Source organism: Paramisgurnus dabryanus, chromosome 1 (assembly GCF_030506205.2).
Source record: "Paramisgurnus dabryanus chromosome 1, PD_genome_1.1, whole genome shotgun sequence".
NCBI lineage: Eukaryota > Metazoa > Chordata > Actinopteri > Cypriniformes > Cobitidae > Paramisgurnus > Paramisgurnus dabryanus.
This window is the reverse complement of record NC_133337.1, coordinates 4,473,750-4,492,391: the sequence shown is the minus strand read 5'-3', so window position 1 is coordinate 4,492,391 and position 18,642 is coordinate 4,473,750. Positions and strand designations below refer to the sequence as shown.

The 18,642-nt window shown below is 36.6% G+C and overlaps 1 protein-coding gene across 3 annotated transcripts in view; it reads left to right on the top strand.

The window, feature by feature from the left end:
- fbxo18 (F-box DNA helicase 1) overlaps nt 1–18,642 on the top strand; it is a 254,384-nt gene that overhangs the window by 69,373 nt on the left and 166,369 nt on the right. For all 3 annotated transcript variants that reach the window (XM_065247865.2, XM_065247858.2, XM_065247871.2), the window contains exons 5-8: nt 16,901–17,033; nt 17,114–17,304; nt 17,411–17,485; nt 17,565–17,644. In XM_065247865.2, coding sequence (XP_065103937.1) covers nt 16,901–17,033; nt 17,114–17,304; nt 17,411–17,485; nt 17,565–17,644 — 479 coding nt within the window. The remainder of the gene's footprint in view (nt 1–16,900; nt 17,034–17,113; nt 17,305–17,410; nt 17,486–17,564; nt 17,645–18,642) is intronic.

Genomic DNA, 18,642 nt, shown 5'->3' with positions numbered 1-18,642 from the left:
AACTGCACAATTTTGCTCAGGCCTACAAAGTGTCAATTTTAACATGCTATAATAAATGATCTGTGGAGTATTTTGAGATAACACTTCACATACACACTCTGGGTACACAAACAATTTATTTTACATCTTTAAAAAATCTCATTATATGACCCTTTAAGACCTTTAAGGGCATGCCTGTTTAGATTTGCTGCATTGTTATCAAATATACTTAGAATATGAAATACTAACATGTTACCAATTAGGTAAATTTTCTGAAGAGAAAATTATGTGGTGCATGCTGTTGCAAGATTTGTCACACAAAATGTTTCAAAAATTGTTAACATGAGACAAAACAGCCCACCACCATTTCTCTACGATGTTCTGATACAGAGATATAGGTCTCACATGGCTAATCTATAACACATCAATGATGAAGAATAAGCTAAAACACATACATGCATTTACACACAGAAGCAGAAATGGCAGGGTTAGGAAATAAGACTTTGAAATAAATGACCAATCTCCATATGCTTGGTGTCCTTTAAGAGTTCATCAACCTATTTAAATGTTTATCCTATGTTCGAATGGCACATGACTGTTAAAACGGATACCGTCAGAATGATTGACGAAATGTTATTTTAACATAATAATACTGACTTCATAAAGTTAAATCATGCATCCATTAATGAAACCTGTGAACACAATTTCATTGAGTATACATTTTAAATAATAAATAATAATTTTAGCCAGCAGATGGCAGAAGATGACCTTCTGCCATCTGTTGGCTAAAATTATTGTTTTCCTTTTACAATTAATTTAACATAAAATTAGTATTGAATATTTAAAAGTAAATAAAGGTAGACACATTTTTAACTCAAATCCTGATAAGCATGCTCTTAAGTATATTAATGAGGGTCTGTGTTTCACACAGAGAGTATATATTTTTCATATAATCCTTTTATTGTGTTATTGTAAGAGAATACTAATTTATGGATTTGGAAACAATAAAGCAAAGTTACATATTTTAATAGAAAAATTTTTAGGCTCTGTCATGTTAAATTGTCAAATAGTGGTATAGCTCTGCAATTATTTTCATGTGATTTTAGGCTGGGCCAATAAATAACTGATCCAGATATGCTTTCAATATCAAATTATGTCAATAACAAATGTCATGTTATTTAGTAGATTTGCAGCAGATTTGCTGGTGAGCATTTGTCTGTGTTACTTTCATAAAGTGCTGCTTTTTAGTTGGGTTCTAGCAGGTCATTTATGTGAATAATAACCAATTGCATTATCACATGAAGTTTTTGGTGCAATATTTGAAAAATAACATATAAAAATGTAACAACTTTGTATTATACATCATGTCAGGACACGTTTTTGTCATGGAAGGTAGAATAGAATCCTAATGCTACTGATGTAAATAAATGGAGATAATGAAAAACTTTAATCCATATCTTTATGAGTTCCTTTAAACACACATTCTGCAATTCAGTCGTACAAATGGCACCTACACCAATGTGTGACATCACATGAAATCTATGCTTACAAAAGCAGGTATTCAAATTCATTACATTTTGTATTTGATATACCTTTACACACAGAGGACAGAAAAATGTACTGCGCTGATTTTATTGTTGTTGACTGAAAAAATTCTAGTAGTTTTGAAAAGTTGTTTTTGTAATTCAAAGCTAAACAACTAAAGGAATAAGACGTACAATTGGTGATAACAATTTGGCATTCATATTTGCTCACAGACTACAGGAAATTGTATTGCATTGGCTTTAGTGGTGTTGAGTGAAAAACCAAGTATTAGTTCACAAAATAGTTTTTTCATATAAACATAAACATATAGAGCAGTGGTTCTCTACTCCGTTTCTGGAGAACCACTGCTCTGCACATTTTGTATGTTTCTCTCATCTGACACAATCAGTTTAGTTAATAGAGATCTCTACTATTGTGCTGATTATGTGAAGCAGGTGTGTTGACAACCACTGATCTAGAGAACTGTTTACTTTGCACACATTGTGTTAGATGCAAAGATTTTCAGAAAGATGAACTAAAAATCCTCACAGACACTTGGAAACATAAGACCAACAGTCCCATGAGTTTAGTTGTAATCACACACCATTAGGCTTGACTCGTACATGGTTAATACTGGTTGGCTGTTGAGTGGCATGTTTTCAAAGATAAATAATTATCCTCATAGACCATTATAAGAACCTGAAAGTAGATGTAATGTGCAAAATAACAAGTAGGTCAGACAAATATTTATGTGTCATATACATATGCTATAGTTATGGTTATTTGTTCTTAAGTTATAGCGCCACCTAATGGACAATATCTGCAATTTTTTGCATGTGACCTCAGCTTGGGTCTATACATATGTGTACCAAGTTTCATGTTGATATCTCATTCCTATCATAAATGATAGCAATTTAAGTATTTGTGGCCCCGCCTCTTCGTACTTTTGACCGTAGTGTTGCGACGACGAGTGCAAAGTTCAACTTTTTTTTGATAATTATTGATATTCAGTGTCTAAGGAATATTCCAGCACTGGATTGGTTCAGATCGGTCAAAAAACCAAGGACTAGTTCGCAAAAGTAGGTTTAAGAGAAAATTATGAATATCTAACAAACGATTCGACTGAGACAAGTGCTTCTTGAGGAAAAGTTGTTCATTAAATGTAGCTCTATTAAATGATATAAAGATCTTGTTGATATCTGAAACACTGCATAATACACAATCACTTAAACATTGAAAAAACGTGATAGCGCCTCCCGGAGGCCGAATTTTTTCTTACTCTGCACAGACCTTCATGGCCAAGAGACAAACAGGTCCACCACGTTTCGTTTCGATCGGCCTCCGTTAACCCTGCCCAATAGCTGCTTTTTCTTGATTGGCCGATGGCGGCCATGTTTTTTGAGCTACGCGAAATTCCTTTCCCACACAGATAGTACCCTAGACCAAGAGCACCCGTGCCAAATCTCAAGTTGATCGGTCCCATATTTCTCTAGTTACAGCTCTTCAAAGTTGAAGTAGTGTTATAGCGCCAACTAGTGGTCAAGCGATGCAATTTTTTGCACGTGACCCCAGAATAGTCCGCTGTATATGTGTACCAAATTTGGTTTCGATACCTCTTTCCAATCCCAAGTTACAGCCATTGAAGTCCAAGAGGCTCCGCCCATTGGGGGCGTTTGGGCTTGGCTTGACGACGACGAGTATAAAGTTCAACTTTTTTTGATAACTTTTCATATTCACACTCCAAGGAATATTACAGCACTGGAACGGTTCCGATCGGACAAAAAACCTAGGACTAGTTCGTTTTTATTTTTTTCGACAAAATCGAAAATAGCGAAAAAAATTTCATGACGGAAATGAAATCGGAGATATACGTTTTGTTCGTCTTGACGCAAGGAATCCAGGGATATAAGACACTTGACATTTGGACAAGAATTCTGGGAGTTATGAGCATCAACGCGTTTGTTATCGCTATAGCGCCACCTATAGGCCAATCGGGTTGATACTCTATCAACCTCTCCCCAAATTGGGTCCTACCATTTGGCCAAGTCTCAAGTCTCTAGGCCTTACGGTTTGGTCTGCACGATCCGTTCTACGGCAGAAGAAAAATAATAACTAGAATAATAAAAATCCATACAAATACAATAGGGTTTCAGCCCTACGGGCTTGAACCCCTAAATATAGCTGCAAGCAGCGATTAGCGGGGTTCAAGCGATCTGGGACCTTAAAGGGGTCATAGCGTGAAAATCTGACTTTTTCCAAGTGTAAGTGCTATAATTGGGTCCCCAGTGCTTATATCAACCTAGAAAACATGAAAAAGATAAAAAATAAAATAATCGAGAGCACAATTGAATTTCAATTACAACAAACCACCATCATTGTGATCAGTGTTTGCATTTCATCCACTCATTTGCATTTTAAAGGAAACACCCAAAAACTGCACAATTTTGCTCAGGCCTACAAAGTGTCAATTTTAACATGCTATAATAAATGATCTGTGGAGTATTTTGAGATAACACTTCACATACACACTCTGGGTACACAAACAATTTATTTTACATCTTTAAAAAATCTCATTATATGAACCTTTAAGACCTTTAAGGGCATGCCTGTTTAGATTTGCTGCATTGTTATCAAATATACTTAGAATATGAAATACTAACATGTTACCAATTAGGTAAATTTTCTGAAGAGAAAATTATGTGGTGCATGCTGTTGCAAGATTTGTCACACAAAATGTTTCAAAAATTGTTAACATGAGACAAAACAGCCCACCACAATTTCTCTACGATGTTCTGATATAGAGATATAGGTCTCATATGGCTAATCTATAACACAGCAATGATGAAGAATAAGCTAAAACACATACATGCATTTACACACAGAAGCAGAAATGGCAGGGTTAGGAAATAAGACTTTGAAATAAATGACCAATCTCCATATGCTTGGTGTCTTTTAAGAGTTCATCAACCTATTTAAATGTTTATCCTATGTTCGAATGTCACATGACTGTTAAAACGGATACCGTCAGAATGATTGACGAAATGTTATTTTAACATAATAATACTGACTTCATAAAGTTAAATCATGCATCCATTGATGAAACCTGTGAACACAATTTCATTGAGTATACATTTTAAATAATAAATAATAGTTTTAGCCAGCAGATGGCAGAAGATGACCTTCTGCCATCTGTTGGCTAAAATTATTGTTTTCCTTTTACAATTAATTTAACATAAAATTAGTATTGAATATTTAAAAGTAAATAAAGGTAGACACATTTTTAACTCAAATCCTGATAAGCATGCTCTTAAGTATATTAATGAGGGTCTGTGTTTCACACAGAGAGTATATATTTTTCATATAATCCTTTTATTGTGTTATTGTAAGAGAATACTAATTTATGGATTTGGAAACAATAAAGCAAAGTTACATATTTTAATAGAAACATTTTTAGGCTCTGTCATGTTAAATTGTCAAATAGTGGTATAGCTCTGCAATTATTTTCATGTGATTTTAGGCTGGGCCAATAAATAACTGATCCAGATATGTTTTCAATATCAAATTATGTCAATAACAAATGTCATGTTATTTAGTAGATTTGCAGCAGATTTGCTGGTGAGCATTTGTCTGTGTTACTTTCATAAAGTGCTGCTTTTTAGTTGGGTTCTAGCAGGTCATTTATGTGAATAATAACCAATTGCATTATCACATGAAGTTTTTGGTGCAATATTTGAAAAATAACATATAAAAATGTAACAACTTTGTATTATACATCATGTCAGGACACGTTTATGTCATGGAAGGTAGAATAGAATCCTAATGCTACTGATGTAAATAAATGGAGATAATGAAAAACTTTAATCCATATCTTTATGAGTTCCTTTAAACACACATGCTGCAATTCAGTCGTACAAATGGCACCTACACCAATGTGTGACATCACATGAAATCTATGCTTACAAAAGCAGGTATTCAAATTCATTACATTTTGTATTTGATATACCTTTACACACAGAGGACAGAAAAAGGTACTGCGCTGATTTTATTGTTGTTGACTGAAAAAATTCTAGTAGTTTTGAAAAGTTGTTTTTGTAATTCAAAGCTAAACAACTAAAGGAATAAGACGTACAATTGGTGATAACAATTTGGCATTCATATTTGCTCACAGACTACAGGAAATTGTATTGCATTGGCTTTAGTGGTGTTGAGTGAAAAACCAAGTATTAGTTCACAAAATAGTTTTTTCATATAAACATAAACATATAGAGCAGTGGTTCTCTACTCCGTTTCTGGAGAACCACTGCTCTGCACATTTTGTATGTTTCTCTCATCTGACACAATCAGTTTAGTTAATAGAGATCTCTACTATTGTGCTGATTATGTGAAGCAGGTGTGTTGAGAACCACTGATCTAGAGAACTGTTTACTTTGCACACATTGTGTTAGATGCAAAGATTTTCAGAAAGATGAACTAAAAATCCTCACAGACACTTGGAAACATAAGACCAACAGTCCCATGAGTTTAGTTGTAATCACACACCATTAGGCTTGACTCGTACATGGTTAATACTGGTTGGCTGTTGAGTGGCATGTTTTCAAAGATAAATAATTATCCTCATAGACCATTATAAGAACCTGAAAGTAGATGTAATGTGCAAAATAACAAGTAGGTCAGACAAATATTTATGTGTCATATACATATGCTATAGTTATGGTTATTTGTTCTTAAGTTATAGCGCCACCTAATGGACAATCTCTGCAATTTTGTGCATGTGACCTCAGCTTGGGTCTATACATATGTGTACCAAGTTTCATGTTGATATCTCATTCCTATCATAAATGATAGCAATTTAAGTATTTGTGGCCCCGCCTCTTCGTACTTTTGACCGTAGTGTTGCGACGACGAGTGCAAAGTTCAACTTTTTTTTGATAATTATTGATATTCAGTGTCTAAGGAATATTCCAGCACTGGATTGGTTCAGATCGGTCAAAAAACCTAGGACTAGTTCGCAAAAGTAGGTTTAAGAGAAAATTATGAATATCTAACAAACGATTCGACTGAGACAAGTGCTTCTTGAGGAAAAGTTGTTCATTAAATGTAGCTCTATTAAATGATATAAAGATCTTGTTGATATCTGAAACACTGCATAATACACAATCACTTAAACATTGAAAAAACGTGATAGCGCCTCCCGGAGGCCGAATTTTTTCTTACTCTGCACAGACCTTCATGGCCAAGAGACAAACAGGTCCACCACGTTTCGTTTCGATCGGCCTCCGTTAACCCTGCCCAATAGCTGCTTTTTCTTGATTGGCCGATGGCGGCCATGTTTTTTGAGCTACGCGAAATTCCTTTCCCACACAGATAGTACCCTAGACCAAAAGCACCCGTGCCAAATCTCAAGTTGATCGGTCCCATATTTCTCTAGTTACAGCTCTTCAAAGTTGAAGTAGTGTTATAGCGCCAACTAGTGGTCAAGCGAAGCAATTTTTTGCACGTGACCCCAGAATAGTCCGCTGTATATGTGTACCAAATTTGGTTTCGATACCTCTTTCCAATCCCAAGTTACAGCCATTGAAGTCCAAGAGGCTCCGCACATTGGGGGCGTTTGGGCGTGGCTTGACGACGACGAGTATAAAGTTCAACTTTTTTTTGATAACTTTTCATATTCACACTCCAAGGAATATTACAGCACTGGAACGGTTCCGATCGGACAAAAAACCTAGGACTAGTTCGTTTTTATTTTTTTCGACAAAATCGAAAATAGCGAAAAAATTTTCATGACGGAAATGAAATCGGAGATATACGTTTTGTTCGTCTTGACGCAAGGAATCCAGGGATATAAGACACTTGACATTTGGACAAGAATTCTGGGAGTTATGAGCATCAACGCGTTTGTTATCGCGTTAGCGCCACCTATAGGCCAATCGGGTTGATACTCTATCAACCTCTCCCCAAATTGGGTCCTACCATTTGGCCAAGTCTCAAGTCTCTAGGCCTTACGGTTTGGTCTGCACGATCCGTTCTACGGCAGAAGAAAAATAATAACTAGAATAATAATAAAAATCCATACAAATACAATAGGGTTTCAGCCCTACGGGCTTGAACCCCTAATAAAACAGACAAATACAATAGGTTTTCAGCACTTCGTGCTCGAAACCCTAATAATAATAAATATAGCTGCAAGCAGCAATTGCCGGGTTTCGAGCTTTAAGGCAACGTCAAAAACCTCACACTTCGCTTACCAGGCTGAGCAGTTAAACCCGAACACAGCCACAATGAATGTTAGACCACCTCGCTTCAGAAAATGAAAGAGATGGTCAAAAAAGGATCATACAGACTATGTATGCTTACACACAGGTGCACCTATAAGACAAACATGTAATGTCCTTAATGTGACGTTATGAGGATAATTTGTTAAGGAGAATTAGTTTTTCAGATTTATAACGTAACATACAATTCAGAAATGGCCGTGTTTAGTTGAACTACAAGGCCATTGAGTCATGGTATGGTGCAATGGTGCAAACAGACTGCACAAGTGTACATAAGAAACAAACACAGCAGCGCAGCAGACCGCAAGGACCTACAGTGAACAGCAAACACAGCTGGAAAGATAATGCTTGACTTATTTAATGTCCTCCTGAATTGTGTTATGATAACCCCAGGCAGGGCCGCCTTAACCTAATGTGAGGCCCCGGGGCTAAGAGGTTTTGTAGGCCCCCCTTCCCCTCGATTTATAGTCTAATTTTTTTTTTAAGTGTAATATCTAGGTACATCACAAAATGCATTAGTTTCTTTCGAGACATACAACAGTGAGTTTTCCCTCTTTGAGCCAGAAAACACCATAATATTGTTATTAACATATCACTGAGCCCACTTGAGCATAAACATAAGACACTTTATTTAACAACCACACACAGCAACATGTGGTGATAATAAAACCAAAATGTGTGAAAGTATATATGTTTATAAGCTTTATATTTATATAGTTTTTGGAAAATACAAATTTGTAGAAAATTGCCACTCACAACTAAATGCTCACCACAGTTTTAAAAATATAATAAGTTAAAGTTAGTTTTAAAGTGAAAATGCATTAATGATAACAAAAGATAAGTCTTTATAGACAGAATCTTGTTAAATGCATTAATGATAACAAAAGATAAGTCTTTAGACAGAATCTTGTTTTTTAATCAGTTATTTATTTTGTAGGCTATTGAAGATATAGTATGCATTGTATTTAGTATTTATGCATACATAAGCATGTAAAACGACCAAGTATGAATATGCACAAGACAGACAGGGAACATACCTGTATATAAGATCTTAAGATAATGAGATTATAATGGTGCTATCAGGGGATGATCATTTGAGATGGTCTAGTCGCTCTTTACTTTCTTAGACTTGCACCTTTACCGTTGCGTCTCTTTCTCGTCTTTCTAAACCAACAGATGTGTGTACTGTGAGCTAACGTCGCGTCAAACATCGCTCCAGCTGCGCACGCGTCACTGATATAAACGCGAGTAAACTTAAACTTTATAACAACTAACAGCATTATGTGCGGGAACTCCTTTCTTAATTTAGCGGCACAGTTTCTTGTGCACGTTTGGAGAGACTTCTGCATGCCAGAGACTCAGACAGCTGCACGAGCACAGAGAGAGCAAACGAGCGAGCGCGCGCGCGAAAGAGAGAGAGACCTGCACCTCAGTGCTTATTATGAAATTTCGGAAATTACTCTTTCATTTGTTGGTGGATTATTTCCCGTTTCTCTGTCACACTCAGTCTAACATGCAGGAATGTCAAGTTGACAACGCGCACTTAATTACATCACGCGGAATAAAAATTATGTTACGTCTAACATTTTATTTCACGTTAAGTTACAACGGACCAATCAGCAGCCATGTAATGTGCAATTAGAGTGATTGACAGAAAACCTGACAAGTTACAAAACAATATGACCTTTTCAGCTCATCATGAATGCAAACTTGAGAGGCCCTTGAACTTGGGAGGCCCCTGGGCTTCAGCCCAGGTAAGCCCGTGCATTAAGGCGGCCTTGACCCCAGGACTAAGCACAAGGCAAAACCGGGCATGTTTGGTATCGTTGGACTCTGCAACAATTCAGGACTCCTGTGAAAAAAGTCCCATGAAAATACGGTGACTGCAGCCAAAGTTGTAGGCATGTAAAATATGCGTCCGAAACTGCAGGCTCCCTCAGGTCCTGACTGCCATCAGAATTACCGAGTACAATGTCATTACACATACGTTTGGTAAAGATATAACCTTAAATACATTAGTTATCAGCAAGAAAACGGCTCTTATTCAGTGAAATCTCTCCGCTCTCTACTCACTTCTAAGTGAAAATAACAAATAAGCACAGGGTGGCGCTACGACAAAATTGTGCATGCAACGTCAGGTCATACCTTTGTTACATCTAGCTAGTATCATGGCTAAACACTTCAGTTTAGTGAAAAAACTGTTGTAAGACCATTGGGCTCGCTCAATGTCAAAGGTTTTGTTCAATTATGAGGCCAACTAGTGGTGCAGGCATATTATTTTTTGGGTATTGCCTCAGACTCTGCTCAGACATCAGTGTATTAAATCTGGTGAAAAAATGTCATTTCGTTGCAGAGGTATAACCATTTATGTGTAAAAACGACAAATTTTGGGGTAATTTTTCGTTTTTTGTAATTTTCGGCCATTTCTGATGAAATTTTTAACATAACGCCAATAGACTTTTTTGTTCAGAAGGTAATGCAATGTTCTTCCTATGGTCGTTTCGAGTCGATCGGAATAACCCTCACGGAGTTATTCGTGCGTGTTTTTTAAGCGCTATTTTCCTGTGCAGAACTAACTGTAAGGCGAAACCTGGCATGCTTGGTATCGTAGGACTCGGAAACAATTCAGGATTCTAAAAAAACAACTCCCATGAAAATCTCTTGACCACAGATAAAGTTATAGGCGTGAAAGTTGGAACCATTGCATAATCACAGTATTTAGTGCCATTTTCCCCGTTATAGCGCCATCTAGTGTCCGATCGGCGAGATTTTTATATCACGACCTTAGACCGATGGCCTACACATATGATTCAAGCCCTATGATGATATCTCAAACGCCTCTCGAGTTATGGCCGTTTAAATGTTTTAAGCTCCGCCCAGTTCGGTTTTTGGCCACTCCTTGCATGTTTGAATACAAATTTCAACTTTTTTTCGATAATTATTCATATTCACACTCCACAGAATCAATCAGCCTTGGTTAGGTTCGGATCGGGCAAAAAACCTAGGACTAGTTCGCAAAAGTATATTTGAATGTTATCGTCAATAACTAACGAACCGTTTGATTGACAGCAATGCTTCAAGAGGCAAAGTTTTTCGTCATGAGCCGATCTATCATATGATGTCATGTTTGTGTGTGTATGTCAAACGTCACGTGATACAGGCACCGAAATACGGTATTACGCCCCCTAGTGGCCAAATTACACCACAAATCTTACAGGCCTTCAGGAGCAGTACACGAAGAAGCACAGTGCGTTTCCTTCCGATCGACCTCCGTTAACCCTGTCAAATCAGTCCTCAACATTCATTGGCTGATGACGGCCATGTTTTTGGAGAAACGCCAATGTCCTTCTAGACCCTCATGGTACATTGCACAAAGACACACCATACAAAATATTAAGTGTATCGGGCTAACGGTTGTGTAGTAATAGCCATTCCCGAGCTCAAGCCTGTTATAGCGCCACCTATTTGCCAAAATCTGCATCTTTTTTACTGTGACCCCGGACTGAGCTAGTACACATGTGTACCAAACCTCGTTAAGATATCTCAAACCGTTCACCAGTTATAGCCATTGCAGTGATGGTAGGCTACTTCCTGTATGGAGTTTTAGCACCCCTTAGTGACCCTAAAGCGAAATTTCAAATTCTGTTCGATAATTATTTACCTACTCACTCCACAGATTTCTCCTGCATTGGAACGGTTCCGATCGGGCGAAAAACCTAGGACTAGTTCATTTTGGCTTGAAATGTATATTATGCAAATTAGCGGAAAAATTTGCATACCGGAAATGAAATCGGAGATATACATTTTTTAAGTTTGGAGCCAGGGATTACAAGGATACCAAACACTTGAGTGTATGATGTCCGGTTTAGGAGTTATGAGCCCCAACACGTCGAGCATTGCTATAGCGCCACCTATGGGCCGATTTGGCTGATTCACTGTATCTGAGTAGCCTGCTAATATACAACCAGTTGACCAAGTGGCAAGTCTCTACGACTTACGGTTTGGGCTGGGCAACGCGTTTTACAGTGGAAAAATAATAAATAATAATAATAATAAAACAGACAAATACAATAGGTTTTTAAGCACTTCGTGCTCAAAACCCTAAAAATCAGTACAAATACAATAGGGTTTCAGCCCTTCGGGCTTGAACCCCTAATAATAATAATAAAAATCAGTACAAATACAATAGGGTTTCAGCCCTTCGGGCTTGAACCCCTAATAATAATAATAATAAAAATCCATACAAATACAATAGGGTTTCAGCCCTTCGGGCTTGAACCCCTAAAAATCAGTACAAATACAATAGGGTTTCAGCCCTACGGGCTTGAACCCCTAATAATAATAAAACAGACAAATACAATAGGTTTTCAGCACTTCGTGCTCGAAACCCTAATAAAACAGACAAATACAATAGGTTTTCAGCACTTCGTGCTCGAAACCCTAATAAAACAGACAAATACAATAGGTTTTCAGCACTTCGTGCTCGAAACCCTAATAATAATAATAAAACAGACAAATACAATAGGTTTTCAGCACTTCGTGCTCGAAACCCTAATAAAACAGACAAATACAATAGGTTTTCAGCACTTCGTGCTCGAAACCCTAATAAAACAGACAAATACAATAGGTTTTCAGCACTTCGTGCTCGAAACCCTAATAATAATAATAAAACAGACAAATACAATAGGTTTTTAAGCACTTCGTGCTCAAAACCCTAATAAAAATCTTAACAATTACAATAGGGTTTCAGCCCTACGGGCTTGAACCCCTAATCAGTACAAATACAATAGGGTTTCAGCCCTTCGGGCTTGAACCCCTAATAATAATAAAACAGACAAATACAATAGGTTTTCAGCACTTCGTGCTCGAAACCCTAATAATAATAATAAAACAGACAAATACAATAGGTTTTCAGCACTTCGTGCTCGAAACCCTAATTAATAAATATAGCTGCAAGCAGCGATTACCGGGGTTCAAGCGATCTGGGACCTTAAAGGGGTCATAGCATGAAAATCTGACTTTTCCATGTTTAAGTGCTATAATTGGGTCCCCAGTACTACTATCAACCTAGAAAATGTAAAACAGATAAACCCAGTAACTTTGTTTGGGGAAACCATTCTCTGTAAGCAGGTAAAAAATTACGTCGTTCAAGTTCTGCCTGTTTTGTGAGGTAGGTAGCAGAGCGAATTACAATAATACCGCCCCCTTTATCTGCACTATCCAACCACAGCACTGCCATTTAGTGCGAGAGAAAGAAGGAAAAAATAATTGACAGCACAATTGAGTTTCAATTACAACAAACCACCATTATTGTGATCAGTTTGCATTTCATCCGCTCATTTGCATTTTAAAGGAAACACCCAAAAACGGCAATTTGCTCAGGTCTACAAAGTGTCAATTTTAACATGCTATAATAAATGATCTGTGGAATATTTTGAGGTAACACTTCACATTCACACTCACTTAAAAAAATCTCATAATATGACCCCTTTAAGACCTTAAAGGGCATGCCTGTGTAGATTTGCTGCATTGTTATCAAATCTACTTAGAATCTGGAATACTAACATGTTACCAATTAGGTACATTTTCTGACGAGAATATGATGTGGTGCATGCCATGGCAAGATTTGCCACACAAAATGTTTCAAAAATTGTTAACATGAGACAAAACAGCCCACCACAATTTCTCTACGATGTTCTGATATAGAGATATAGGTCTCACATGGCTAATCTATAACACAGCAATGATGAAGAATAAGCTAAAACACATACATGCATTTACACACAGAAGCAGAAATGGCAGGGTTAGGAAATAAGACTTTGAAATAAATGACCAATCTCCATATGCTTGGTGTCCTTTAAGAGTTCATCAACCTATTTAAATGTTTATCCTATGTTCGAATGTCACATGACTTTTAAAACGGATACCGTCAGAATGATTGACGAAATGTTATTTTAACATAATAATACTGACTTCATAAAGTTAAATCATGCATCCATTGATGAAACCTGTGAACACAATTTCATTGAGTATACATTTTAAATAATAAATAATAATTTTAGCCAGCAGATGGCAGAAGATGACCTTCTGCCATCTGCTGGCTAAAATTATTGTTTTCCTTTTACAATTAATTTAACATAAAATTAGTATTGAATATTTAAAAGTAAATAAAGGTAGAGACATTTTTAACTCAAATCCTGATAAGCATGCTCTTAAGTATATTAATGAGGGTCTGTGTTTCACACAGAGAGTATATATTTTTCATATAATCATTTTATTGTGTTATTGTAAGAGAATACTAATTTATGGATTTGGAAACAATAAAGCAAAGTTACATATTTTAATAGAAACATTTTTAGGCTCTGTCATGTTAAATTGTCAAATAGTGGTATAGCTCTGCAATTATTTTCATGTGATTTTAGGCTGGGCCAATAAATAACTGATCCAGATACGTTTTCAATATCAAATTATGTCAATAACAAATGTCATGTTATTTAGTAGATTTGCAGCAGATTTGCTGGTGAGCATTTGTCTGTGTTACTTTCATAAAGTGCTGCTATTTAGTTGGGTTCTAGCAGGTCATTTATGTGAATAATAACCAATTGCATTATCACATGAAGTTTTTGGTGCAATATTTGAAAAATAACATATAAAAATGTAACAACTTTGTATTATACATCATGTCAGGACACGTTTATGTCATGGAAGGTAGAATAGAATCCTAATGCTACTGATGTAAATAAATGGAGATAATGAAAAACTTTAATCCATATCTTTATGAGTTCCTTTAAACACACGTGCTGCAATTCAGTCGTACAAATGGCACCTACACCAATGTGTGACATCACATGAAATCTATGCTTACAAAAGCAGGTATTCAAATTCATTACATTTTGTATTTGATATACCTTTACACACAGAGGACAGAAAAATGTACTGCGCTGATTTTATTGTTGTTGACTGAAAAAATTCTAGTAGTTTTGAAAAGTTGTTTTTGTAATTCAAAGTTAAACAACTAAAGGAATAAGACGTACAATTGGTGATAACAATTTGGCATTCATATTTGCTCACAGACTACAGGAAATTGTATTGCATTGGCTTTAGTGGTGTTGAGTGAAAAACCAAGCATTAGTTCACAAAATAGTTTTTTCATATAAACATAAACATATAGAGCAGTGGTTCTCTACTCCGTTTCTGGAGAACCACTGCTCTGCACATTTTGTATGTTTCTCTCATCTGACACAATCAGTTTAGTTAATAGAGATCTCTACTATTGTGCTGATTATTTGAAGCAGGTGTGTTGAGAACCACTGATCTAGAGAACTGTTTACTTTGCACACATTGTGTTAGATGCAAAGATTTTCAGAAAGATGAACTAAAAATCCTCACAGACACTTGGAAACATAAGACCAACAGTCCCATGAGTTTAGTTGTAATCACACACCATTAGGCTTGACTCGTACATGGTTAATACTGGTTGGCTGTTGAGTGGCATGTTTTCAAAGATAAATAATTATCCTCATAGACCATTATAAGAACCTGAAAGTAGATGTAATGTGCAAAATAACAAGTAGGTCAGACAAATATTTATGTGTCATATACATATGCTATAGTTATGGTTATTTGTTCTTAAGTTATAGCGCCACCTAATGGACAATCTCTGCAATTTTTTGCATGTGACCTCAGCATGGGTCTATACATATGTGTTACCAAGTTTCATGTTGATATCACATTCCTATCATAAATGATAGCCATTTAAGTATTTGTGGCCCCGCCTCTTCGTACTTTTGACCGTAGTGTTGCGACGACGAGTGCAAAGTTCAACTTTTTTTTGATAATTATTGATATTCAGTGTCTTTGGAATATTCCAGCACTGGATTGGTTCAGATCGGTCAAAAAACCTAGGACTAGTTCGCAAAAGTAGGTTTAAAAGAAAATGATGAATATCTAACAAACGATTCAACTGAGACAAGTGCTTCTTGAGGAAAAGTTGTTCATTGTAAGTACCTCTATTAAATGATATGAGGACCTTGTTGATATCTGAAACACTGCATAATACACAATCACTTAAACACTGAAAAAACGTGATAGCGCCTCCCGGAGGCCAAATTTTTTCTTACTCTGCACAGACCTTCATGGCCAAGAGACAAACAGGCCCACCGCGTTTCGTTTCGATCGGCCTCCGTTAACCCTGTCTAATAGCTGCTTTTTCTTGATTGGTCGATGGCGGCCATGTTTTTTTAGCTACGCGAAATTCCTTTTACACATAGATAGTACTCTAGACCTGGAGCACACGTGCCAAATGTCAAGTTAATCGGTCCCATATTTCTGTAGTTACAGACCTTCAAATTTGAGGTGGTGTTATAGCGCCAACTAGTGGTCAAGAGGCGCATTTTTTTGCACGTGACCCCAGAATAGTCCCTTGTATATTTTTACAAAATTTGGTTTAGATACCTCTTTCCAATCCCAAGTTATAGCCATTTAAGTCCAAGAGGCTCCACCCATTGAGGGCGTTTGGGCGTGGCATGTCAACCATGAGTCGAAAGTTCAAATTTTTTTTGAGAACCTTTGATATTCACACTCCAAGGAATATTACGGCACTGGAACGGTTCCGATCGGACGAAAAACCTACGACTAGTTCGTTTTTATTTTTTTCGACAAAATCGAAAAATACTGAAAAAATTGTCCTGGCGCAAATAAAATCGGAGATAAACATTTTGTCCGGCTTGACGCAAGGATTTCATGGATATAAGACACTTGACATTTGGACAAGAATTGTGGGAGTTATGAGCATCAACGCGTTTGCCATTGTTATAGCGCCACCTATAGGCCAATCGGGTTGATACTCTGTCAACCTCTCCCCAAATTGGGTCCTACCATTTGGCCAAGTTTCAAGTCTCTAGGCCTTACGGTTTGGTCTGCACATTCCGTTTTACGGCAGAATAAAAAATACAAAAAATCTTAACAATTACAATAGGGTTTCAGCGCTTCGCGCTTCAACCCCTTATTAAATGAATAAAAACAACACTCTAGCTGCAAGTCATTATTTCAGTATACATTTTTAATAATAGAATAGATCAAATCTAATATAGATCTAAATATATATATTTATATGACTTTTCAAGGTATATGTCTCAGTTCAAACACAGCAAGCGAGTGAATGTAAATGATGTGTTGGATTGTGTGAAAGGACATCGGCTGTATGCTCAGGCCGAGGCCTGCATCAAACACAGACTGCCAGACATGGCAGACCACAAGGTACGTGAATCTGTTTTCAGCACTTAGAATCTTAAAGCAAGAACAATACATTTTTTATTCATAATTTGACTTCATTCCAGGGTCCAAGTCCTTGGTCTGCCATGGCACTGATTCTGATACTTGCTGATGGAGTTAAAGATGTCCTGGATTTGGTAGTTCTGCTGCGGAAGTCTGGATGTCTTCTGACAACAGGTGGAATCTCTGAGTATCTGTGGGCTGTGGCGACTCTGCTGCTGGCCATGAGAGAGATCAATATTAACATAAGCAACAGGTAAGATTTAATGACAGTGTGAGAGGAGCAGAATATCACTAGTTTCAGAAAACAACAATACTTTCGGGATAAATAGAAATTTTATTTTCGCCTCTGTATATTTTAGGTGGCACTACAACATCTTCTATGTGCTGCATTTAATGGAGAATACGCCCCCAACTTTTAACCAGCAAGGCATCAGGTAGGTGGCCATTATAGTGTCATTTCTAATCAATGGAAAATATCAGTCTTACCAGTGTCATAATTTATATCCTTTTCAGACATATTACACATGAGCAGCAACAGATACTCAATCACGATATCCAGAGAGACCATGTTGTGAAAATAATGGCTTTTGCAGGTAAAAGATAAAAACTCATTGTAAAATTTACTTTATTGGTGCTGTAGTATTTTATGATTGATTACTTTCTCCTCTGTTTTGAATAAGCCTTGGCATAGGATATTTATAGTACACAACACTGGTCCAGAAGCACTTCCTGTTTCAGTTTTTTAACACTGAACAACATATTCATATTAATAAATATTAGAACAAAAAAACAACCCACATAAAATTTTGAATTGAATCAAAATGTCAAATAAATGTGAACTAAAAAACATAAAAACAACAGGAAGTGCTTTTGGACCAGTGTTGCTTACATCTTGCAAAATGGTCTATAGAGGTTTACATTTTAAGGTCCAGAACAATGATATATGCACCAAGAAATAACAGAATTTATTTATATTATATTGTGTACTTACTCTGTCAAATTATGGATATGTGTTTATGTACATACAAATACATATCTGTGTCTAAAAGGGCCACTCCACTTTTTTTTGAAAATATGCTAATTTTCCAGCTCTTCTAGAGTTAATCAAGGACTTTGCTCCTGTAACATGGCTGCAGGAGGCGCATTAATATTACGCAGGAGCCGAAAATAGTCCCCTTAGTAACTTTCAATGACGGGACTATTTTCGGGCAGTGCGTAATATCAATACGCCTGCTGCAGCCATGTTACAGCAGCAAAGTCCTTGATTATTACGCCAGAATGAGAGTATAGTTCCTAGCCATATCTGCCTAGAAAAACTCAACTTTTAATTTTCTGTCAGTCTTAGTACACGATGTAACTACAGAAGAGTCAAGTTTTAAATAGGAAAAATATAGAAACTCTTTGGTCATTTTTTTGCGCGATGCTAATGGTCTAATCAGATTCAAGTGATTGTGCTAAGCTATGCTAAAAGTGGTAGCGCCAGACCCGGAGATCAGCTGAATGGCTTCCAAAGCAGTAAAAATCAAATGTTTAACTCTAGGGGAGCTGGAAAATAAGTATGTTTAAAAATAAAAGTGGAGTGTCCCTTTAC